We start from the raw sequence: 27,146 nt of genomic DNA, 5'->3' as shown, positions 1-27,146 counted from the left end.
TTGGCCTCTGCCACTCGCAGCACTATTGCTTCTCCTGCTTGTGTACTGTGTGTCCAGTGCTGGTCCACCTAACCACCATAACCAGCCGGCCTCTTGAACAGTCAAATTCCATAACCTGCCATAAAGTGATTTCTCTATCCTGCTGTAAAGCTGCAGTCCACCCACTACCAGAAGGTGAAGTGTTGCGATCCAAATCTTACAATCAAGCCCTAATCTAATCTTTCTCATATATATATATATATATTAATAAATATATATATATATATATATATATATATATATATATATATATATATATATATATATATATATAAATAATATCATAGAATATAAACCAGAGAGACCTCCTAGGTATAAGGGAAGAAGGAAGGAAGGAAGGAAGGAAGGAAGGGAAAAGGAAGGAAGGAAGGAAGGAAGGAAGGATCATAAAAAGTGCAAAGATGGAAATAAGAAAAAGGAATGAAGTAGTGAAAGAAAGGAAAATGGAAAGCAAGCATAAAAATAAGCATTAAAAAAAAAAAAAAGAGAGGAAACCGAATAATAAGGGTTACAGAGGTCTGGGAGATGGAAAGGGAATGGGGAAGAGAGGGCATTGTTGAAAGAAAAAAAGAAACTGAACAAGGAAAAAGAAAGGAAAGTGGAGCAGACGGGACATGAGGAAATGATGAGACATTAGTCTGGATTCTGCCACAACCTGCACAGACATTAACAACAGATCTCATCATCATCTTCTTCTTCCGGTCGGCCATTTTGGCAGGTGACGTACCAGAGGATCCTGTGATGTCCATCGCCTTTAGGTTGCGACACTTGATAACTGTAAGCGTCATCCTGCCAGCAGTGGGTAGATAACAGAGAGAATACATGATCTCCCCAAGGTCAACACTTTCCTAAAAAAAAACAAAAAAAAAAACAACAAAAACAGTCAGTGGGCGGCAGGGGATGGTGACCACCGCATATCACAATCATGGATGTTCCTATGCTAACATACATGATACCCAGTCATACTCATGCATAACACAAGGGGGTCCCAACCTTTACACCCCTCTGTGATAACCTTGAAACTGGAATAATCCCTGTTACCCCTTTAACCAGAGTTGTGTTAGTTAAATTCTCTCCTTGTTAAACAAACAGATAATTCGCTAATTTGATAGAATTCCCACCGGTACAGAGATGAAATGAAGCTGTATGCTAATCAGCGGCTCCTCCGCCATCCAATCAGCTGACAGAAGCAATCAGCCCATCCATTAATCAGGGAAACACCTACCAGCGCGCACAGAGAGCGGGTAATTCCATCTGATTAAATGGTGATTTATGGTCATCCAGGTTAATACCCTGCAGATATTGTGCCTATATATAGACCGTTTACTAGGATACAGGTGTACAGGGAAACGGCATCCCACCTAAATACTGAAGGAAAATTCTCATTACTGAAAGTTTACAAGATCTGGCCATGAACGATAACACTAGGTCAACACATCCAGCCATTTCTATGTCAAGAGCTGTCAAATAAAGAGAAAATAAGTAAAAAAATAAAAAATAAATCTAGAATAAAAAAAAGCTTAAGTTAAAAAAAATAAATCAAGAAAAGAATGGATAATTAATTAAAGAAAATTACATTTGAGAAAAGTTAAGTTTGATATAATAAAATAAAAGCCAAAGAAAAAATAAATTTTAAAAACTATTGGAAAACTGATTAGAAAATATTAAAACATAAAATAACATGCGTATTATTTAAATAGAGAAGGATTTATTGGATTCAATCTTGAAAACCCCTAGAAACTCAACATGGCTCCGAAGGTGTATAAATAATAATAATAATAATAATAATAATAATAATAATAATAATAATAATAATAATAATAATAATAATAATAATAATAATAATAATAATAATAATAATAATTATTATTATTATTATAATAATAATAAAGAATCTACTTAACACTCCCCCCCCCAAAAAAAAAAGTCCTACATTTATCTATGGCCAGGTCTGGTATTACAATATTTAAGAGAGGAGGTTAAGCGGCAATACCACACACTACCACCAGGGCAAAAGTGGCGCTGTTATGGGAAAAAAAAAATCTAATCTTTTTATACAAATCTATAACAATCTCTTAAAGAATAATTCATTTCTGTGGAGGTGGCTGTAGACGTCGTCTAGCCCAGGCCTTACAGCCACAGTTATTTTTGCAATTTGCTCCTCAGAAACCCCCATGGGGAATAAAAGAAAATTCACAATTTTCTATTTCCGCGTAGTCCTGCCTTTACTTTGCCACTGGCGGGATCCTAAAGAAGTCTTCAGAGATTCTAGAGCAATCAGCAAGTCACCGTCTTCTGTCAGAGCCGTCACCAACCTCCGCTAAGTAATTCTAATTAATAACCCTGCAAAATATAGTATCAGCTCTAAAATATACCTTATATAGAAACCACCGAGAAGCTCAAGAGTCAAGAGAGACGTCAACTGTCAGAGTAGAAGATTCCAGAAAACATCACTCACTGCTGTCATCCTGCAACAAATTCTGCCATCAAAGGTAATGACAGTGAATCTCCTGACAATCCTAGGTAATATACAGAATGAAATTTATAATGTATCACCATTGTCAGGAAATATCAGAATCTATAAAGGTTTGTACAATATAACTACTATAATACTGCCCCTATGTACAAGAATATAACTACTATAATACTGCTCCCTATATACAGGAATATAACTACTATAATACTGCCCCTATATACAGGGATATATTACTATAATACTGCTCCTATATACAGGAATATAACTACTATAATACTGCTCCTATATACACAGGAATATAACTACTATAATACTGCTCCTATATACACAGGAATATAACTACTATAATACTGCTCCTATATACAGGAATATAACTACTATAATACTGCTCCTATATACAGGAATATAACTACTATAATACTGCCCCCTATATACAGTAATATAACTACTATAATACTGCTCCTATATACAGGAATATAACTGCTATAATACTGCTTCTATATACAGGAATATACTACTATAATACTGCTCCTATATACAGGGATATAACTACTATAATACTGCCCCTATATATAAGAATATAACTACTATAATACTGCTCCCTATATACAATAATATAACTATAATACTGCTCCTCCTATATACAGGAATATAACTACTATAATCCTGCTCCTATATACAGGAATATAACTACTATAATACTGCTCCTATATACAGGAATATAACTACTATAATACTGCTCCTATATACAGGAATATAACTACTATAATACTGCTCCTATATACAGGAATATAACTACTATAATACTGCCCCCTATATACAGGAATATAACTACTATAATACTGCCCCCTATATACAGGAATATAACTACTATAATACTGCCCCTATATACAGGAATATAACTACTATAATACTGCTCCTATATACAGGAATATAACTACTATAATACTGCTCAGATATACAGGAATATAACTACTATAATACTGCTCCTATATACAGGAATATAACTACTATAATACTGCCCCTATATACAGGAATATAATATACTATCTGGCCCTGTATAACATGATTATTATCTGGTTTGTTGTTTATGATTTCTTTCCTAAGGTCAAAGGAAAAGTCAAGTGATCCATGATGTTCTGTCTGGGAACCTCGGAGACCCGGAGGCTGCAGGTTATAAATATGGACTTTCTAAGAAGAAACCAAATGGTGGTGACATTCTGTGAACGCTCCCCCGGGGACCAGGCATGATAGACATCCAGCTGCACCTGTTACTTTGTTGCATCCTCTGAATGGAGGACGATAATGATCCCGCTATACTGAGGCTTTATGTGACTGGTGAATGGGCTGGAGCCGGCTTGTAATTATAATATCAGCCTTACAATAGTGCGGGGGTGGGGTAAGAAAGTTTCTATATAGTCCGTCAGACATCACTCACCATCTTACCAGGAAGTAACACATTACATCCATCTTACCTACTATCAGCATCTACCTTGCTTGGAATGGCTGATAACAGAGAACAATAGCGTGTGTTTACCTGTGATACCAGAGAGAAATAGATTGTATATACCTGTCCTAGAGCCCCCCCCCCCAGCCTGACATGGCTGATACCAGAGAGTAATAGATTGTATATACCTGTCCTACAGTCACCTCCCCCCCAACATGACATGGCTGATACCAGAGAGTAATAGATTGCATATACCTGTCCTACAGACCCCCCCCCCCAGCCTGACATGGCTGATACCAGAGAGTAATAGATTGTATATACCTGTCCTACAGTCGCCTCTCCCCACCCCCAGCCTGACATGGCTGATACCAGAGAGTAAAAGATTGTATATACCTGTCCTACAGTCACCTCGCCCCCAACATGACATGGCTGATACCAGAGAGTGATAGATTGTATATACCGGTCCTACAGTCACCTCGCCCCCAACATGACATGGCTGATACCAGAGAGTAATAGATTGTATATACCTGTCCTACAGTCACCCCCCCCCCCCCCCCCAACATGACAGATACCAGAGGGTAATAGATTGTATATACCTGTCCTACAGTCGCCTCACCCCACCCCCAGCCTGACATGGCTAAGATTGTATATACCTGTCCTACAGTCACCTCGCCCCCAACATGACATGGCTGATACCAGAGAGTAATAGATTGTATATACCTGTCCTACAGTCACCCCCCCCCCAACATGACAGATACCAGAGGGTAATAGATTGTATATACCTGTCCTACAGTCGCCTCACCCCACCCCCAGCCTGACATGGCTAAGATTGTATATACCTGTCCTACAGTCACCCCCCCCAACATGACATGGCTGATACCAGAGGGTAAAAGATTGTATATACCTGTCCTACACTCACACCCCCCCCCCCCCCCCAGCCTGACATGGCTGATACCAGAGAGTAATAGATCGTAGTCTCCTTTCCTATAGTCACCTCTCCCCCCTGGTTGATACAAGACAGTAATGGATCTGTAGAATCACCTGATACCTCGTAAGAGCAGGGACCTACTTATTCCCATTGGGAGGCAAATCTGTGTTCCTCATGGGCGGGGCCATCTCCACCCACCAAGAACTCTAACAGTCCAGAAAATAAAGCATGTCAGCACAATTCTGAAGATTCTAGATTAGCAGAACTTCAGAAGAACGAACAATATTAGCAATAAGACTCGGAGAACATTACAGCAGGAGAATCCGCCAGATCCGCACAGAAGATGCGGGCCGGGCCTTGGGGGGGGGGGGGGGGGGGGGGGGGGGGGGGGGGGGGGGCGCAGATGTGGTTTATTTCACTTGATGGATGTCTGGAGGTTTGTGATGACTCCGGGCTGCCGCTCTGTAACATCTACTCATCGCTCCCTGGATGCCACAGAAATTCAATATTCTGCCGGATAGAACTGGATAAAGCTACACCGACCCCTATGTATCAGTAATTGTACCGCTCTCCTCCCTGAGGTCAAACCTAAGCTGAATCTTAAAGGGAAGCTGGCACAGGAGTGGGCATATGGGCCAGTCAAAGCTAAAGCAAGTGCATCCACTAAAAGGTCCCTAAAGTGCCAGTCAGGGAAGGGGGGAGGCAAAGACGGGAGTCCTAACAGCTCTCACAGTCGAGAATATCGTTGGCATCAGGAGCATCTGTATCACCGAGGATCGGCTGTAGACACAGAGAGGGAGCTAACTCTTCTGGCCGTCCCTGACTGGCATTAATTAAAGGGCACGGTGTAACTTGTCTAGTGCTTAAAGGGAGGCTCCACCTCCACAACTTTTTTTTCTTAACAATAACTCCCACCGTATTGTGTACCCAGCTCCTTGCAGACCTATGTGCGCCCATAAATCCGGCAGTCACTCCCTTTAAGAGGGGCAGATGGGAGCGGATGTGACAGCAGGATCAGACTGTACAGGGTTTGTTAGTAATTTACGACATTGGTCTCCATAAGAACTGTGTACACTAAACGACAGGAGAATTAATTTTTTTTATTTAAAAGGGGCCATCTAGGATTACATTTTTTTTTTTATAATAAACTGCACCACATCGGTCCTCAGCTCCATTCATATTCTCAGCTGTGATACCGCACTCAAACTGAGGACTAAAGTGGGGCTGTTCTTGAAAGACCGCAGCTATGTTCTTCTAATCCTAAAAAAACTCCAGTAAGATTAAAAAAGTTTTACCCTAATCACAGAACAGGGGTAACTAGCTGATGGGTGGTTCAACCACAATAATAGCAGAGGCCCCCTGTTTCCCGAGGGCAGGGATGGGGAACCTTTAGCCCCTCCAGCTGTAGCAAAACTACAATCCCCATCACGCCTGGACAGCCTTTGGTGAATTGTAGTTTTGCAAAATCTGGAGGGCCGAAGGTTCTCTATCCCTTCCCTAGTGGATGGTGCCGCATCGCACATGCTCACCCACCGGTCCATTTACTCTTTATGTTCAGAAGTCCCATAGACAGTGGTGACCGAGCCTGATGGTGCTCCCTTCATAAGGGGACAAGGGGCCTCTGTTCTCTTAGTGGTTGGACCCCTTGGATCAGTTAGTTACCCCTATCCTGGGAAACAATGTAACTTTTTTTTGGTCCCTCGTGTAGACACAATGGCCCATATATTATAACATGTTCGTTCCTGGGGGTAAATAAATGGCATTTGAAATCCTGATTGTAATAGGGCCTTACGGTCAGCGTGATCACATAGGGGCAGATCTCTAAAATTTGTAGATCTGTGGTTTATAGCGATTCTTATCAATAGAAATGAAATTTTTGGAACCTGCAGGGGCATCTAGAGCCCAACTGCCGGGAGACCAGGAGTCTCCTTTAAACTCCAGTTACTTCTCCGAGAAACCCTTCACATACAGAGCACGTAAAGAAAAGGCAAAGCGCACAACTCGGTGACAGCTGTCGACTTGGCGCCTCCTGGAACATTTATAATTTCCTAATCAGCTTGAAAATAGAGAAGCCTGGGCGCATTCTATCGGCAAACACCAAGCGAAGGAGTCTTCAGAGAAACATATGGTCGCCGTTCTAATTCAATCTCAGTAGATTTGTATGGAAATCACAGGATTTCCTCCCGGAATTTATCCCTCCCTCCAGTGGACTGGAACGAAATGACGCACAAAGCCAAAATACATCAAAAATTTCTGCCGCAAATCATATTAAATCTATCGTCCGGCCAACATCTACTGGGCTGAAGTACAGAAGGAGAATAGAAATAAATCTCATGACAATGGCGTCTGTCAGGGAGCGGGATATATTAGGGGGCAAAATTCACTTCTAGAAGTTGATTTGTTGGAAGCGGGAAAAATGGCCGCCCATAAGGATCTGAGCAGTAAGAAATGTGAAGTTTAGGGATCTGAGTGCATCTTGAAAACTTTTGTGGTTAGTACTTACTGAAAGTATCCCAAGGACGGACATCTAGTCACCAGGGAGAGGGTCATGGGGCCCAAGGAAGAACAACTAGTGACCAGAGACATGGCGCTCAAGGAAGGACAACCGGTGACAAGGGACATAGGGCTCAAGGAGGGACAACTGGTGAACAGGGACAGGGCCATGGGGCCCACGGACAGACAACTGGTGACCAGGGAAAAGATCATGGGGCCCAAGGATCAACAACTAGTAACCAGGGACATGGGGCTCAAAGAAGGACAACCAGTGACAAAGAGCATGGGGCTTAAGGTAGGACAACTGGTGAACAGGGTCCCGGGGTACAAGGAAGGACAACTGGGGACAGGGGGTTCAAGGACAGAGAACTAGTCAAGGAAAGGGTCATGGGGCTCAGAGTAGCATAATTGGTGACCAGGGACAGAATTATGAGGCCCAAGGAAGAACAACAACTTGTGACATGGGACATGGGGCTCAAGGAAGGAAAACTGGTGAACAAGTACAGAGTCATGGGGCCAAAGGAAAAACAGCTATTGACCAGGGGCATGTGGCTCAAGGAAGGAAAATTAGTGACCAGGGACAGAATCATGGGGCCCAATGAAGGACAACTGGTGACTAGGGACAGAATCATGGGGCCCAAGGAAGAACAACTGGTGACCATGAACAGGACTATGGAGAGAAGGGAAGGACAATTAGCGACCAGGGACAGGGTCATGGAGGCCAAGGAAGAACAACTAGGTGACCAAGGTCATGGGGCCTAATTAAGGACAACTGATGACCAGGTACAAAATCTTGGGGCCCAATGAAGGACAACTGGTGATCAGGAACAGGATCATGGAGTCCAAGGAAGGACAACTGGTGACTAGGGACAGGGTCATGGGGCCCAAGGAAGGACAACTAGTGACTGGTAACAGGAACGTGGATCCCACGGAAGGTCCAACAAATGGAGGCCCCACCCCACAACTGAACTTAAAGGATCTACAGCTGACCACAGGACACCTTCATACATCCTTGAAGGGTCAATGCTGTTTAGGTGACACATGTACTACCCCTCTCCCCCCCCCCCCCTTTCCCGGGATTACCTTATCATAGACAAACCTGAGTGTATAAGAAATGGTCTACAGCAGAAACCAAGCACAATTTTTCGTTGCACATAAATGACATCACACATATCCAGACTGCGACAGTCCCATGAAGAGGATGTCCTGGAGCTGCAGTCTACCTCAGGCGTTAATATCCTCTCTATGGTCTATAGGTAGTTGTCTTATTAAAGGGCCCCGGTGACAGCCCACTCTTGTCTTCTGGGACTTGTTGTACAGTAATTATTAATTTTGAAGACGAAGCCGAGAATCGACGGTCATTTCCTTGTGTTGTCAGCGCCTCGCGTTGTAATGCGCAATTAGAAAGGTGACAGTGAAGGGTCATTATTCCTCGAAGGGGAAAACACAGTCCCATCCATCATCACTAATGAGGCGAAGTCACACGTAACAGACACAGGCTTTATTCTTTGCTCTTAAAGGGCCAGGTGCCTCTGATATTCTCAGTGCTTCAGTGTGTCTAGCACAGGAGACAGTCTCTTTAGGTCGTTCTACGTAGGTAGCAGGCAATCTCAGAAGTTCCACACCTCTCATTAATGTTGTCCTACCCCCAAGAAGATCAGCTATATTAATTTACTGTATTGCCAGGTACCTGTGGCACCTATCAATGTGTATGGAGGTTCCTGACTCACTTTTGACAGATGTCAGGAAATTATAGATTTCAATTTTTATTCTCTGGGAAGAGAGGAGTCTGTCAGCGGTCTTCTCCCCACTCCCCCTCCCATATACATGCAAACTCATCTGAGCTGAGAATGCACATGTAGAGGGCATTGGTGTAGCTACAATGGAGGCAGACCATGCAACTGCTATGGGGCGCATGCGGCAGAGGGCCCCGGGCCCCCATCAGTGAGACGTGGTCTACATGGAGGCTACGGTTCAGATCACTGAGTGGCAGAGCTCCCTGCCAGTCTCTTTTGTGGCTGGAGGCAGCCATGATTGACAGCTAGTGGGGCTACTGGAAGTGCCCAGGGACTGTCCTGATGACAAGCAGTTCAGGCAGCATGAAAGAGATGTCAGGTTCCCTTTAAGCAGCACCATCTTATAGCGCTCTGTTATGATATAAGCCATTTCTCCCGCCACCGCTGTTCTTTTAAGCTACTTTAAGGCAATATTATATTTCCAGGATCCACAGGGGAGCGAGAAACGGCTCAACATAAAACCACAAATAATCCGTACAAATGTCGGCAAGAATGAAATGTATTGAGCAGGAAAAATCCCACAACAAGCGAGCGGGGAATAGAATGAGAGGTAGTAATGGCTGAGGTAATAAGATGAGAGAAACATAAAGTCCTAACAACCCCCCTCACCCCATCCCCCGACCCTCCGGGGGACAGGAAAACTTACTCCAAATGTCGGGCGCCATCAATGGCCTCACATTCAATGGTCTCCGACTGGTTCATCCATAGAAAGCCAGGACAGCAGTGAAGACCGACACCAAGACTGACCGGGAGACATGCTCTTCAGAGCTACCGTCATCTATTCCCCTCTACAGCCAATAGTGATTCCAATGGGAAACGGGGACTTTTCTTCATGATATCCCCCCTTTTCACCACTCACGGCCTATTCCCAGTATGGCTTAAAATAAACAGGGGAGCAGAGGACACAGGGATTTTTCTCAAGGTATGTTCACACAGCAGAATTTACGTGCGGAATGTTCCCTCGCGGATCTGTTTTCTGCCCATAGAATCGACACGTCCACTTGAATTTTCCACTAGAAATCCCATAGAAGTCATTGGGGCTTTGAATATGTGCTTTGGCTTGCATTTCTGCTCGAATTCTGCGCCATTTCTGCAAGGGCTAAAGAGGAAATTTCAAGCAGAAAACTTTCCTCGCCATCTCCTCAGTGTGAACATAGCCAAATACCGCCATGTCTTCTCTTGTTCTCACCCCTCTTAGTCACAGCCCGCTATGGTCATCTCACCCCCTGGACCCAGTGAACCAGGGAAAGGGATACGGGCACATTTCTTCATGTTATCCCACCCCTCTAACCATTCACCGCCGGTTACGGTAATCTAACCCCCTGTACAGCGTACAGTGACCTGAAGAGGGGCATAAGTCAGCTTTTCTTCATATTATCACCCTCTTATCAGTCATAGTCTGTTACTATAATATCTGCCCCCGTACACCCTCCTGTGACCCGGGGAAAGGTATTAAAGGGGTATTCTCCCCAAAATCTTTTTTGCATTAATACGTTGCCCACTGAAGCTTTCCATCTTTCTAATATCAATTTATTATAGATTCTGCACAGTTTTGCTGTTATCTAGATGCATTCACTCCACTGAACGCATAGAATCATGAAATCTCATTCCAACCAGTCACGCTCCCTGCTCCTGGCCCGCACCCTCCGAGTCGGCATCTTCCTTAGCGCTTCTAACCCAGTCCACTGAAGTCAGGGAGGACACTGAGACAGTGACAGCTGGCGCTGATCACTGTCTCCCTCTCCGACAGCAGCACCCCCGCCAGGTCACCTACACTGTGTGAACCCCCGCTTCAGAGCTCCCCCCCTCCACCATGCTCACCCATACTGCCCCCCCCCCCCGGTAAAACACCCGCAGCTCCATCATCCACCCCCCCACATTCACCTATGGCACCCCCGCTCTGTAACACCCACCTCCCCCCCGCCGGCCTCATCCGGCAACCCCCCGCACTGCAAAGTTAAACCATATCAACCCCCCACCCGTGGCACCCCCACAGTGTAAAGCACGCCCCCCGGAATTCCAATGGCAATCCCCCCCACTCCCACGGCCCCGGCACTCACCTGGCAACTCCCCACAGTGTGAACCCCCCCAGCACTCGCACAGCACTCAGGAACGGTGGCAGCTAGAAAGACGGGAGACTGCTCAAAATAAGACCAGCTAGGTTTTGGGCCATTTCATTTCTTAAGCTCTTGGGGGGAAGGGATACCCCTATAAGCTATTCTGTTGTTATCACTAGTGTTGAGCAGAGACGCTGAACTGTTCGGGTTCGGCAACATTCTCTGAACCCAAATGCTCGGCATTTGACTCCTCGCCGCTCATGCCAAACATTTGGGTTCAGAGAACGTTGACGAACCTAAACAGTTTGGCCTCTCCGCTCAACACTAGTTATCCACTATACGGCCTCCACCGACTTGGGGAGCAAATAAGTGAATTTGTCCTCATGCTATCCATCACATCCTGTTACTCCAGTCACCCAGGGAACGTAACAGGGGCTTGTCTTCTTGTCATCACTCCTCCTACCAATCCCAGCCTACTACGGGCATCTCTTTCCCAAAAAGAAGAGCAAAACTGGACATTTCTTCATGCCATCACCCCTCTTACCAATCATGGCAGGTTACCATCCTCTTTGCCCCTCTCCAATGACTCTTCTGGGAAAAGGGATACACAAAATGATCTTCATGTTATCCCTCCTCTTACCACTCCCAGTCTGTTAGTGTTGTCTGCCATTGTACAGACCCCAAAGAGGCATGGGTGGGTGATGAACATTGCTCCGATCGCAATGGGATATGATTTCGAGGATTATATCTATAAAATACTAAGAAAACTTCCATTTGTTATCGATGAAGCTTTCATAGTGATTGACACCCAGCTTCCCTAGAAGAAGCTAAAACGGAGACAGCGCTAAAGAGTGTGAGAACGTACGGAAGTCACTCACCGTGGTGGCACAGTAGATGTCCTTCCATACTGTGGCTTCTCTGGAGAGATCCGAGACCTCAAACAAATTATCCAGGATAACTTCCCCGATCATGTCGTGTCTGGAGAAGCGGTCAAAGTCGTACACACTAAAATGCAGTTTCCTATTGCTGAGCTGGTCATAAGCCACCGGGAACTGGAAGGTCTCATCAAACGCAGGGTTAAGAGTCTTCCTGTGCACCCGGGTCTGGAACTTCTTCTTCCTGTCCGGGAGGAGATAGATCTTGACGTAGGGATCGGAGGTCCCACACAAGTCTTTAGCCGGCAGATCCAGAGCTTTCAGAATCTTGACAACCAGCAGTTCGTTCTCGTAGTCGTACTGAAGGGCAAAGTTGAGCTTCCCGCACGTCTTGGCGTCTTCCTTCCTATTGTCTTCGGAGTCTACGGATTTCTGCTTGTATAATTCGGGCTTGATCCTGCCGATGCTGGTGGTGGTCTCTCCTCTCTGCAGCGGCTCTATGCCCATGCTGAAGTCTACGCTGGACACTTGCATCTGCCTCGGTAAATGTCTCCTGAAGGAATTGTGCCTGCAGCAAAAAGAATATTTTAAAAAAAAAATTCTAAATCTAGAACAAGGAATTTTACAACTGTTTGCAGCATCTCTCCACCCTATAAAAATTACTGAGTATGATCCCTGTCCTGGTACTTCCAGCACTCACCCCTACTTCTTATTGATCTCACACTTTTCCTGAAATATTCTGTGCTGCTGGTAACACTCATCCCACTATGGAGCTTTCAGATCGTGAGCCCCCCACCCCCTTCCACCCTAAGATACTCTATGCTGTTGGACACATTGCTCCTTCCATTCTCAGTCGATGACCCTCCCCTATCTTTAAATACTCTGTGCTGCTGGATACCCTGTTGTTCTTACTAAATAACTTTTAGTCTATGACCCTGCCCCCAAAGAGCGGAAGACTCCTTACCTGAAATATTCTGTGCTGCTGGGAACCCTGCTCCTTATGTAAATTTAGGCTAGTGATCCCTTTCACAAGGTCAAACCCCTCCTCTCTTGAAATACTCTGTGCTGCTGGATCCCTTGCTCCTCCCACTAAATAATTTTCATTCTATGACCCCGCCCCCAAAGAGCAGAACACTCCTTTCCTGAAATATTCAGCCCTGCTTGAAACCCGGCTCCTTCTGTTATGTAAATCTTGGTTAGTGACCCCTCTCGCAGAACATGCCTCTCTTGAAATACTAATGTGCTGCTGGATCCCTTGCTCCTCCCACTAAATTTTCAGCCACATAAAAAAATATATTCATCAAATTTTTGACCTATGCAGATAAAAAAAAAAAATGGTTCTCAAATTTTCGGCACCGAATAACTTTCTGAGTTGACATCACATGACTTGACATCACTCGTCCCAGTTACCACCGATGAACCTGGAGCTCAATAACTAAAAGAACATCCCATCTTCCATTGTACTGGTGAGCTCAGACAGTATGAGGCCAGCGCCATAGAGACGAGCAGAGACCCCCGCCCCCCCCCCCCCCCCCCGTTCTGTAGTGATACATCCTTCCACATCCAATTAATTTTGTTCTTTTGTCTATCAAATTAGCATAAGGAAATTGCTTATCCGTGTCGTAAATTACCTCCCGTCATTGTTCTCAGGTGTCTGAACTTTCCGTGTTCCTCTGTAATTAGTTTTCATAAACATTTCATGTGTGTCACCAATCGCCCGCTACCCCGCGTAATCGCAGTCATGTCCTTCCCCTCGCTCGACAGATCCTCAATAAGAATACACAGATTATTTATCTCTTTTTGCTCTTTTTATAGCGGGGTTTCAGCCAGCATGATGTATTGGTTGGTATTATGTAGTTATTATGGAAAATCAGAGCATGAAACACGTAGGATTATGGAAAGTAAAGGGCATCATGTCACTTTAAGGGCAAAGGCAATAAAACTACTCTACCCCTATACAGATGGAATAGAGAAGTGAGCTGTAGACCTACTCAGCATAGGCAGACACATATGCTCAGGGGCCCCAGTGCCTAAAGAGTCCGCCCTGCTACCCAGATGGGTCAAGACACAATTAATTAGCATTAAAATGAGAAGTATTTTCTTTCCTACAATGCCTTTTAAGCTTATACACCACATGTATAAGTGTGAGTTGGGCTTCTGTACCTCGGGGGCGGGGTTATGTGTCTATGAACAGGAAAGCGTTGGAATTATCAAAATTTTCCTACAGCAATAAAGGAAGTTCCATAACAAAGGATATAACTTTTTCTGTTTCACAATGCTGCTCATGCTAGTGTCATCCCTGTATAATTCTCATAAACCACATCATTAAGCTAGGGTTGGGCTTCAGTAACTCAGGGGTGGGCCTATTTCTATTGTTTTGGAATAGGAAAGAGTGAATCCTAAATTGTAGGATAAAGGAAGGGTGAGTTGTAACAGGGAATATCAGCCGTGCTGCTGGCTGTATGTATAATGTAGGATGGGGCCCTCCATAGCTCATGGGCGGGGCTATGTTCCTGCTCTTGAATAGGAAAGAATTTAAATAAATTCCAAATTTTGCCATAGCGAAAGGCCAAGTTGTGGCACTATACCCTTTATGCTAATATCACCCCTAAATACATTAAATCCAGGACATATATAAGCTAGGTGGAGCTTCAGCACCTCAGGGGCGGGACCTTGCTCCTTTTCACTGTTTTGAGATACAAAAGAATAAGAACTCATGCAAAATTCTGCAATAACTAAAAGGTGTGCTTCGGCAGGAGATACCCTATTTCAGCTCTGCTTCTGGCCACATGCATATGCTAGGGTGGGGCTTCTGTATCTCAGGGGCGGGACTATGTTATATATAATCTATATTAGGGCGGGGCTTTAAAAGCTTAGGGGAGGGTCTATGTTCTATCCAATTATCTTCAAATAGAAAATAATTCTAATGACTCATAGACGAAGCCCATCATTCTGAACGGCTGCCATGTTGTCTGTAAAAGTGTTGTTTCAATAAACTTTATTTATATCCCCCCAAATTCACAATAGACATATTGGGCAGCTATAACAGAAAGTAAGGATGGGAATGCACCATTTTACTAACATAAAATATCCACTTTGACTCTTGGCCACCACATGACATTACATGGCGGCCATGATGTGGTTGTCAGAAGCCCTGTGACTACAAAAACATGACACAGCCAATGTAAGGGAATACCGTGCGGCCAATTACGGCGCCAATCCCACGCTAAGCCCATGGAGACTATAAATATCCTGCCGGCCTACAGACCTCGTACTACTGGTGAGTCACATACTTCAGCTGCTGCCCTTGTAATAAATTCTTGCGTTTCCGTGCCGACGATGGCGGCGTTATTGAGACCGACGAGTAATTCTGTGATTATTTTTTTTTTCTGTTTTACATGCCCGTGACCCATTCATTCTAATTAGAAGACGGGGCAGGAGAGATACATCGTGTTCCAATTACAGAGAATAGCGGCGGCCGCAGTGGCGGCACGACGCAGTAAATACAGAGATGCAAATAACAGCACAACATGTGCGGGGAGAAACACGGCGGACAATAAGAGCACTCCAAACCTGATGAGAACGAAAGGACGTCTCAAGTGAGGTGATTAAAAGGCGAAGGCTCTACTACAACCCCCAGCGGGGCCCCTCATACACGGCTAACAAGGCCGAGAAACACATGGAAGACCATAACAAGCCCGGGGGATATGCGTTACACTTCGCTATCCTTATCAGATTCATCGGAATCACCATTCGGATGTCTCATAAAGCTGGGTGATACAATTAAGGGTAGTAATGCTGGTCTTACAGAGTTATCACTGGAAAGACAGGAAGGGTTGTCATAGGGACAGGGTATAAAACCATTATAATTCATATGCTAGCTTGCTTAAAGACATCAGAATGTAGATAGTGAGTTAGACAGTGTTTCAGGGTCCCTGTGACGACACTTAACAGAGAAGACAGGAAGAGTTATCATAGGGACAGTAAATGGATCAAAACGACTAACAGCATACTAGCTAGCTAAAATGAGGTGGGGTATAGGTATCCATGTAATGGTTTTGGATTGCAAGTCCCCATGAAAATGCTAAACTACTGGAGCAGAAGGCACAGGGCCGTATTACCAGCTGCTGCTGCCCTACCTCCATCTTCACTCACCAATTAGCATCAGGAATGGTAGATTGGTAGGTAATAGCTCCAGTTGTCACATTTACCACCGCTACACTAGACGTGAACAATACTACCACACTGTGACTGGATAACACTGCCATACAAGACCTGACCCATACTATGACTGGATAACCCAGCCACATTAGACCTGACCAATACCGCCATACTATGACTGGATAACACCGCCATACCAGACCTGACCAATACCGCCATACTGTGACTGGATAACACCGCCATACCAGACCTGACCAATACCGCCATACTGTGACTGGATAACACCCATAGTAGACCTGATCAATACCGCCACACTGTGACTGGATAAAACCACCATAACAGACCAATACTGGCATACTGTAACTAGATAACAGTGCCACACCAAACCTGACCAATACCGCCATACTGTGACTGTATAACATCGCCATACCAGACCTGATACCACCAAACTGACTGGATAAAGCCACTGTACCAGACCTGACCAATACCGCCATACTGTGACTGCATAACCCAGCCACATCAGACCTGACCAATACCACCATACTGTGACTGGATAACACCGCCATACCAGACCTGACCAATACCACTGTACTGTGACTGGATAACACCGCCATACCAGACCTGACCAATACCGCCATACTATGACTGGATAACACAACCATCCCGTGACTGGATAACACCACCATACCAGACCTGACCAATACCGCCATACTGTGACTGGATAACACCGCCATAACAGACCAATACTGCCACACTGTGACTGGATAACACCGCCACACTAGACCTGACCAATACCACCATACCCCCCCTCGAAAGACACCAGATTTACTGGCAAGTCTGAATGGGAGGTGGGAGACTAGAAAAAATAAAAAAAGTTATTTCCTTCCCCCTGCTCCCTGGTGCTGCCACCGGACCACAGGTAACTAGTGGTAAATACTGCCCTGCATAGGGACACTGTATGGGTCTGAGTCGATATCCAGTCCATATGAGAGATGGAAGTAGTAAGGGTGTAGGTACTGATGTAGACTGTGGTTTCACATTTAAGACCCTCATGACAGCGCTGAACTGCCAAAGAAGAAGACAGGAAGTTTTGTCATAGGGATAAGGCATGGATCCAAATCCCCGTCTAGTATCATCTAGTATCATGTCCAAAAACTAGTTAGCTGAAAGTAGTAAGGATGGAGGTACATGATTCAAGGTTGCCATGACAAAACTAAACTGTCAGAAAACGAGACAGTAAGTGTTATCATAGGGACACTGCATGGATGAAAACTACCAACCACAGTAATAACCAAATACTTACCAGCTGAATTATATAATGTGAATGAAGGTGTTAATGTAGAGTGGTTGTGTATTTAAAGCTGAACTATTACTGTAGAAGACGAGAATTGTTGTCATAGGGGCATTGGATGGGTCAAAAAACCTGACCAGATTAAAAAAACACACACTAATAGCTGATATAAGTTGGGATATAAGTACTGATATAGACAGTGGATTCAGATTTCAGGTCCCCTAGAAAGCAGGTAGCTGCCAGTGCAGACAGGAAGAGTTGTCATAGGATCCAATTCATTCAGGGAGACATTCACATTCTAGCTATCTGAAAGAAGTAAGGATGTTGAAACTGATAGATATGTTACGGGGTTGGGTTCATGATTCCCATGACAACACTGAACTGTCAGATTAGAAGACAGGAAGTACTGTCATTGGAACACTGAAGGGATGCAAACCCATATCCACATGCATGACCACACAGGAATCAGCAGTTATTATAATGTAGTTATTTTGTACTTAAACATCAACGGGCTGCCATCATAGAAAGAAGTGTTGTCATAGGGACACTGCACGTTTCCCAATAACCATCTGCAATAAGGTCAACACATTATTTAGCTTTTGATAAGGATGCAGGCATTGACATGGATGGTGATTGTGATTTTTACAGTGTCCCTATGACAATACTGAACTGCCAAAACAGAGGTCAGGTCAAGACAAGAAGTGTTACTATATACACAGGGCTTGGTAATTCACAGTCTTACCGAGAGGATGAGGTGGGCTCGGTGATCTGGCGCTGTATCCGGGCGTGCTTCATCAGATGTTCCTTCAGGGCGTTCTGCACCTCGGCCGGGATGTCGGGGGACGTGTGACTGATCTTCATGGCGCCCTCCTGCATCTTCACTGAGTGTTTCCCGTTCTGTTTGATCTGTTCCTTTTTCTCGTTGCTCTCTGTCACCTCAGGGGGGGCGCTGGGGATACAGGGGGGGACGCCATTGGTCACGGACGTGACAGGCTTACTCCTCCAGCATGGCCAACAAAGTTTCCAGAAGACAAAGAGCGAGACCACCAGCAATGCCAAACCGCAGAAACTGACCACCACCGCGAGGAGACTGACCGATATGTCTGCAGATAGGAAGATAGAAGAAACCAGGTAAATCCCCAACCCAGATGAACAACAAAGATAAGAAAACCATGACTACAGATGAAATACCGTGCACAACCCATGCAGAAAGGTGGCGCTGTCATTAGAAGGATGAAGCCATGGTTATCAAACTGAATGAAGAACCAATAAAGGACCAGACAGGGCGGAATCATGAGATGATCGACTGTACACACAACATCTCATACTCATCACATCAGCTTCTACTTATCTGTCCAAGGGAAATAAAGCGGATCTCTCATTTCTTCTATCATACTGTATCTAAGAACAGGACAGTATAGAGGAGGAAATGCTGTGCTATAATATACAAGAATATAACTACTATAAATACCGCCCCTATATACAGGAATATAACTACTATAATACTGCCCCTATATACAGGAATATAACTACTATAATACTGCTCCTATATACAGGAATATAACTACTATAATACTGCTCTTATATACAGGAATATAACTACTATAATACTGCTCTTATATACAGGAATATAACTACTATAATACTGCTCTTATATACAGGAATATAACTACTATAATACTGCTCCTATATACAGGAATATAACTACTATAATACTGCTCCTATATACAGGAATATAACTACTATAATACTGCTCCTATATACAGGAATATAACTACTAATATAACTACTATAATACTGCCCCCTATATACAGGAATATAACTACTATAATACTGCTCCTATATACAGGAATATAACTACTATAAATACTGCTCCTATATACAGGAATATAACTACTATAATACTGCTCCTATATACAGGAATATAACTACTATAAATACTGCCCCTATATACAGGAATATAACTACTATAATACTGCTCCTATATACAGGAATATAACTACTATAATACTGCTCCTATATACAGGAATATAACTACTATAATACTGCTCCTATATACAAGAATATAACTACTATAATACTGCTCCTATATACAAGAATATAACTACTATAATACTGCCCCCTATATACAGAAATATAACTACTATAATACTGCCCCTATATACAGGAATATAACTACTATAATACTGCTCCTATACACAGGAATATAACTACTATAATACTGCCCCCCTATATACAGGGATATAACTACTATAATACTGCTCCTATATGCAGGAATATAACTACTATAATACTGCTCCTATATACAGGGATATAACTACTATAATACTGCCCCCTATATACAGGAATATAACTACTATAATACTGCTCCTATATACAGGGATATAACTACTATAATACTGCCCCTATATACAGGGATATAACTACAATAATACTGCCCCTATATACAGGAATAAGACTACTATAATACTGGCCCTATATACAGGAATAAGACTACTATAATACTGTTGGTATATATAAGATTATATGATAATACTGCCCCCTGTAGACAGGAACAGGTAGTACTTCCAGGTCTGTATTGGCCTATATGATGATATACATCACTACTTTTAATTGAAGCCATTAGACATCTTTCCCCCAATTATTTGCCGTCTTCTCCGCGTTTTATTTCTCTGACCTTTTCCCGCTGTCATCTGAAGATCTAATTAGACATTTTATTACGTTCTGGAGGATTTAGAAAAATGCATCAAATTACAGCTCAGCAGCCGCCGATACAGGAGGAGAGATAGGAGTATAAGGTAAAGTATGTGGCGACATGGAGATTATAAGCCATTTATAAAGTGTGGCTCCGACTCCCTGTGGAGAAAATATCACTTCCAGATGAAGCTTGTTTAAGCAGGGGTGGGGAAAGCCCCACCCACGCTTAGATAGAATGCTACCAGAGCCAATCAGAGAGCAGCAGTCATAAGGCAGGGGTGGGGGAGCTTTCGGCCCTCTATCTATTGCAAAACTACAATTCCCATCATGCCTGGACAGCCAAAGCTAAAGCTATGGCTGTCTAAGCATGATGGGAATTGTAGTTTTGAAAGAGAAGGCTGGTATACAGTTAGGCCTCTGTCACATTGTTTTTCTTTTTATTTCTCCCTTTTCTGTCATTCATGGTGGCGTTGATCATCTCGTCTAGCAATAAATATGGTGCTGCAGTCCCATGTAAATCACAGTTCTATGCAGCTCAATGACACTCTATGGGCAGCCATGTAACCGTTGCCATGGCAGCAGCCACGGGATGAGCTCTAATGCTGGGGTGATGGGGTCAGAGATTCCCATAGACTCTATACATTAACCCTATATGACACCAACATGGCCGCTGGATACGGCAGGAAGGTCTCTACCGTTGTCATAGCAACCGGTATTGAGGTCCATTGAAACCAGGTACTTAGATGTAGGGGGAAGCCTATCTCTATACAACTACTGGGAAAGCTGAGTGACAACTGATATGGCCATGGCAACGGTTGTCACTCAGCTTTCCCAGGCTCCTGACAACTAAACCTGCCTTATTGTACAGCATTTTACCACCGTTTCTAGTAAGTCACAATGGCCGTTTAGTAACCTAAGACACATGGTTGGTAATCCCAAGGGACACTGGCAGGCCATATTATCACCCAGCTTTCCCAAAACTGAAGAATGTCTGAATAGAATGTTTATTCCTGGAAAAAAAAAACAATATGTTCATGGCATATTGGGTTGTCACCCATCTTTCCCTGTCTCCTGTTCATCACTATTTATTATGTCGCACAATTACCATTCAGTAACCTGGGACAGATGGGTGGTAATTCCATAAGGTAACGGCAGTCATAATGTCACCCAGCAAACCCAAAACCAAGTAATGTCTGGGAAAGCTGGGTGACAACCACTACATTCATCATAAGGACTGTCACCCAGCTTTCCCTGACTCCTGAATAGTAGAAGTCTATATCATTTAGGTCTGCCACCCAGCTTTCCCTGACTCCTGAAAAGGAATTGTCTATCAATAAGGTCCACCACCCATCTTTTCCTGTCTCCTGTTTATCACTGTTTATTATGTCGCACAATTACCATTCAGTAACCTGGGACATATGGGTGGTAATTCCATTAGGTAACGGCAGTAATACATTCATCATAAGGACTGTCACCCAGCTTTCCCTGACTCCTGAACAGTAGAAGTCTATATCATTTAGGTCTGCCACCCAGCTTTCCCCGACTCCTGAACAGTAGAAGTCTATATCAATTAGGTCCGCCACCCAGCTTTCCCTGACACCTGAACAGAAGATTCCATATTGACTCCTATAACGCTATACAACCTCATATCTTTGCCCCTTTTTCTACTTGCTGTCAGTGAATCTGATCCTTTGCGTTTACCCCCCAGAGGTGAGGCTCCCCTTTAAGGAACCCCTTTAAGTTACTTCAGCTCTCTCAGGCGACAGAACATCGGCTTCTGACATTGAGCGTCGCCACAATCACAGATCCTGTTACTATAGCAGCCGGGAACATATTTCGCGCATAAATCATGTATGTTGTGTCCTGACAGGAGCAGCGAGGAGCCATCCGATATATCAAGTGGCCATTGATCCGCGGTGTCACTGCCACAAAGCCGCCCGCTACGGGTGAGAATCTCAGCGCCACAACTATAATTTACAGCTTCTATAGGCAAAATTCTCCATTTGATCTGGAAAGGTAAAAACATCCACCCCAATCATTATGTAATGTCCCTTTAAGGTATCAATATCTGTGGCTCCCCAGCTGTGGTATAACTACAACTCCCAGCATGCCCTGACCAGTTGCAGCGTGCAGGGACATAGGAGTTGTGCACACTGAATACAGTTCACACTCGGCTGCCTCTGTCTTGTTTGTCCTCATTAGTGCAAAAAATGAACAGATTCTAACAATTCCCAGAATTCTCTCTGTTCCCTGCCCCCGCTCCATTCATACTTCCCTCTGCTACATTCATAAATGTTCTATGACACTGCTACATTACGCGGAGATACAGCCGTGATACATCCCTAATCTCAGCACTGTATGGTCTGTGCCCCTAGACCTCTACGTGATGCCAAACTACAACTCCCAACATCTCCTAACAACCAGAGGTGCTAGACATTGCTTGAGATGTGGTTTTGCTACAGCTGAAAAGCAACAGGTCGGAAACTGCATTTTATTACAGATCAGGGATGAGGGATGGGGAGATACTGGGGGGCAGTGGTGAGGAGGCTGGAGGGATGGGGAGATACTGGGGGGCAGTGGTGAGGAGGCTGGAGGATGGGGAGATACTGGGGGGCAGTGGTGAGGAGGCTGGGGGGAGATACTGGGGGGCAGTGGTGAGGAGGCTGGAGGGATGGGGAGATACTGGGGGGCAGTGGTGAGGAGGCTGGGGGGATACTGGGGAGCAGTGGTGAGGAGGCTGGAGGCTGGGGGGATACTGGGGAGCAGTGGTGAGGAGGCTGGAGGCTGGGGGGATACTGGGGAGCAGTGGTGAGGAGGCTGGGGGATGGGGGGATACTGGGGAGCAGTGGTGAGGAGGCTGGGGGGGATACTGGGGAGCAGTGGTGAGGAGGCTGGGGGGGATGGGGAGATACTGGGGAGCAGTGGTGAGGAGGCTGGAGGATGGGGAGATACTGGGGAGCAGTGGTGAGGAGGCTGGGGGGGGATACTGGGGAGCAGTGGTGAGGAGGCTGGGGGGATGAGGGGATACTGGGGAGCAGTGGTGAGGAGGCTGGGGGGATACTGGGGAGCAGTGGTGAGGAGGCTGGGGGGATACTGGGGAGCAGTGGTGAGGAGGCTGGAGGGATAGGGAGATACTGGGGAGCAGTGGTGAGGAGGCTGGAGGGATGAGGGGATACTGGGGAGCAGTGGTGAGGAGGCTGGAGGATGGGGAGATACTGGGGAGCAGTGGTGAGGAGGCTGGAGGATGGGGAGATACTGGGGAGCAGTGGTGAGGAGGCTGGGGGATGGGGAGATACTGGGGAGCAGTGGTGAGGAGGCTGGGGGGATACTGGGGAGCAGTGGTGAGGAGGCTGGAGGGATGGGGAGATACTGGGGAGCAGTGGTGAGGAGGCTGGAGGGATGGGGAGATACTGGGGAGCAGTGGGGAAGTGGCTGGGGGATACTGGGGAGCAGTGGTGAGGAGGCTGGAGGGTGGGGAGATACTGGGGAGCAGTGGTGAGGAGGCTGGAGGGATGGGGAGATACTGGGGAGCAGTGGGGAAGTGGCTGGGGGATACTGGGGAGCAGTGGTGAGGAGGCTGGAGGGTGGGGAGATACTGGGGAGCAGTGGTGAGGAGGCTGGGGGGATACTGGGGAGCAGTGGTGAGGAGGCTGGAGGGTGGGGAGATACTGGGGAGCAGTGGTGAGGAGGCTGGGGGGATACTGGGGAGCAGTGGTGAGGAGGCTGGAGGATGGGGAGATACTGGGGAGCAGTGGTGAGGAGGCTGGAGGGATGGGGAGATACTGGGGAGCAGTGGTGAGGAGGCTGGAGGATGGGGAGATACTGGGGAGCAGTGGTGAGGAGGCTGGAGGATGGGGAGATACTGGGGAGCAGTGGTGAGGAGGCTGGAAGGATGGGGAGATACTGGGGAGCAGTGGTGAGGAGGCTGGAGGGATGGGGAGATACTGGGAAGCAGTGGGGAGGAGGCTGGGGGGATACTGGGGAGCAGTGGTGAGGAGGCTGGGGGGTGGGGAGATACTGGGGAGCAGTGGTGAGGAGGCTGGGGGGATGAGGGGATACTAGGGAGCAGTGGTGAGGAGGCTGGAGGGATGGGGAGATACTGGGAAGCAGTGGTGAGGAGGCTGGGGGGATACTGGGGAGCAGTGGTGAGGAGGCTGGGGGATGGGGAGATACTGGGGAGCAGTGGTGAGGAGGCTGGAGGATGGGGAGATACTGGGGGGCAGTGGTGAGGAGGCTGGGGGGATACTGGGGAGCAGTGGTGAGGAGGCTGGAGGATGGGGAGATACTGGGGGGCAGTGGTGAGGAGGCTGGGGGGAGATACTGGGGGGCAGTGGTGAGGAGGCTGGAGGGATGGGGAGATACTGGGGGGCAGTGGTGAGGAGGCTGGGGGGATACTGGGGAGCAGTGGTGAGGAGGCTGGAGGCTGGGGGGATACTGGGGAGCAGTGGTGAGGAGGCTGGAGGCTGGGGGGATACTGGGGAGCAGTGGTGAGGAGGCTGGGGGATGGGGGGATACTGGGGAGCAGTGGTGAGGAGGCTGGGGGGGATACTGGGGAGCAGTGGTGAGGAGGCTGGGGGGGGATGGGGAGATACTGGGGAGCAGTGGTGAGGAGGCTGGAGGATGGGGAGATACTGGGGAGCAGTGGTGAGGAGGCTGGGGGGGGATACTGGGGAGCAGTGGTGAGGAGGCTGGGGGGATGAGGGGATACTAGGGAGCAGTGGTGAGGAGGCTGGGGGGATACTGGGGAGCAGTGGTGAGGAGGCTGGGGGGATGAGGGGATACTAGGGAGCAGTGGTGAGGAGGCTGGAGGATGGGGAGATACTGGGGGGCAGTGGTGAGGAGGCTGGAGGATGGGGAGATACTGGGGAGCAGTGGTGAGGAGGCTGGGGGGATACTGGGGAGCAGTGGTGAGGAGGCTGGAGGGATAGGGAGATACTGGGGAGCAGTGGTGAGGAGGCTGGAGGGATGAGGGGATACTGGGGAGCAGTGGTGAGGAGGCTGGAGGATGGGGAGATACTGGGGAGCAGTGGTGAGGAGGCTGGAGGATGGGGAGATACTGGGGAGCAGTGGTGAGGAGGCTGGGGGATGGGGAGATACTGGGGAGCAGTGGTGAGGAGGCTGGGGGGATACTGGGGAGCAGTGGTGAGGAGGCTGGAGGGATGGGGAGATACTGGGGAGCAGTGGTGAGGAGGCTGGAGGGATGGGGAGATACTGGGGAGCAGTGGGGAAGTGGCTGGGGGATACTGGGGAGCAGTGGTGAGGAGGCTGGAGGGTGGGGAGATACTGGGGAGCAGTGGTGAGGAGGCTGGAGGGATGGGGAGATACTGGGGAGCAGTGGGGAAGTGGCTGGGGGATACTGGGGAGCAGTGGTGAGGAGGCTGGAGGGTGGGGAGATACTGGGGAGCAGTGGTGAGGAGGCTGGGGGGATACTGGGGAGCAGTGGTGAGGAGGCTGGAGGGTGGGGAGATACTGGGGAGCAGTGGTGAGGAGGCTGGGGGGATACTGGGGAGCAGTGGTGAGGAGGCTGGAGGATGGGGAGATACTGGGGAGCAGTGGTGAGGAGGCTGGAGGGATGGGGAGATACTGGGGAGCAGTGGTGAGGAGGCTGGAGGATGGGGAGATACTGGGGAGCAGTGGTGAGGAGGCTGGAGGATGGGGAGATACTGGGGAGCAGTGGTGAGGAGGCTGGAAGGATGGGGAGATACTGGGGAGCAGTGGTGAGGAGGCTGGAGGGATGGGGAGATACTGGGAAGCAGTGGGGAGGAGGCTGGGGGGATACTGGGGAGCAGTGGTGAGGAGGCTGGGGGGTGGGGAGATACTGGGGAGCAGTGGTGAGGAGGCTGGGGGGATGAGGGGATACTAGGGAGCAGTGGTGAGGAGGCTGGAGGGATGGGGAGATACTGGGAAGCAGTGGTGAGGAGGCTGGGGGGATACTGGGGAGCAGTGGTGAGGAGGCTGGGGGATGGGGAGATACTGGGGAGCAGTGGTGAGGAGGCTGGGGGGGATACTGGGGAGCAGTGGTGAGGAGGCTGGAAGGATGGGGAGATACTGGGGAGCAGTGGGGAGGAGGCTGGAAGGATGGGGAGATACTGGGGAGCAGTGGTGAGGAGGCTGGAGGATGGGGGGATACTGGGGAGCAGTGGTGAGGAGGCTGGGGGGATACTGGGGAGCAGTGGTGAGGAGGCTGGGGGGATGGGGAGATACTGGGGAGCAGTGGTGAGGAGGCTGGAAAATGGGGAGATACTGGGGAGCAGTGGTGAGGAGGCTGGGGGGTGGGGAGATACTGGGGAGCAGTGGTGAGGAGGCTGGGGGGATACTGGGGAGCAGTGGTGAGGAGGCTGGAGGATGGGGAGATACTGGGGAGCAGTGGTGAGGAGGCTGGAGGTATGGGGAGATACTGGGGAGCAGTGGTGAGGAGGCTGGAGGGATACTGGGGAGCAGTGGTGAGGAGGCTGGAGGGATACTGGGGAGCAGTGGTGAGGAGGCTGGGGGGATACTGGGGAGCAGTGGTGAGGAGGCTGGGGGGTGGGGAGATACTGGGGAGCAGTGGTGAGGAGGCTGGGGGATGGGGAGATACTGGGGAGCAGTGGTGAGGAGGCTGGGGGGATACTGGGGAGCAGTGGTGAGGAGGCTGGGGGATTGGGAGATACTGGGGAGCAGTGGTGAGGAGGCTGGAGGATGGGGAGATACTGGGGAGCAGTGGTGAGGAGGCTGGGGGGATGAGGAGATACTGGGGAGCAGTGGTGAGGAGGCTGGAGGCTGGGGGGATACTGGGGAGCAGTGGTGAGGAGGCTGGGGGATTGGGAGATACTGGGGAGCAGTGGTGAGGAGGCTGGAGGGATGGGGAGATACTGGGGAGCAGTGGTGAGGAGGCTGGGGGGGATAC

The 27,146-nt window shown here is 47.4% G+C and overlaps 1 protein-coding gene and 1 long non-coding RNA gene across 2 annotated transcripts in view; one reads left to right on the top strand and one right to left on the bottom strand.

Moving 5' to 3' along the window:
• SYT10 (synaptotagmin 10) overlaps positions 1–27,146 on the bottom strand; it is a 37,854-nt gene that overhangs the window by 4,459 nt on the left and 6,249 nt on the right. The window contains exons 2-4 of the mRNA XM_069951846.1: positions 18,306–18,666; positions 12,115–12,679; positions 767–887 (exon numbers count right to left, since the gene is read on the bottom strand). Coding sequence (XP_069807947.1) covers positions 767–887; positions 12,115–12,679; positions 18,306–18,666 — 1,047 coding nt within the window. The remainder of the gene's footprint in view (positions 1–766; positions 888–12,114; positions 12,680–18,305; positions 18,667–27,146) is intronic.
• The window catches only part of LOC138771847 (uncharacterized), a 47,235-nt gene continuing 40,931 nt past the window's right edge, over positions 20,843–27,146 (top strand). Inside the window, exons 1-2 of the long non-coding RNA XR_011359682.1 lie at positions 20,843–20,995; positions 22,131–22,276. This is a non-coding gene — a long non-coding RNA (uncharacterized lncRNA). The remainder of the gene's footprint in view (positions 20,996–22,130; positions 22,277–27,146) is intronic.

Source organism: Dendropsophus ebraccatus, chromosome 1 (assembly GCF_027789765.1).
Source record: "Dendropsophus ebraccatus isolate aDenEbr1 chromosome 1, aDenEbr1.pat, whole genome shotgun sequence".
NCBI lineage: Eukaryota > Metazoa > Chordata > Amphibia > Anura > Hylidae > Dendropsophus > Dendropsophus ebraccatus.
The sequence above is the reverse complement of the archived record's forward strand: the minus strand, read 5'-3'. Positions and strand labels throughout refer to the sequence as shown.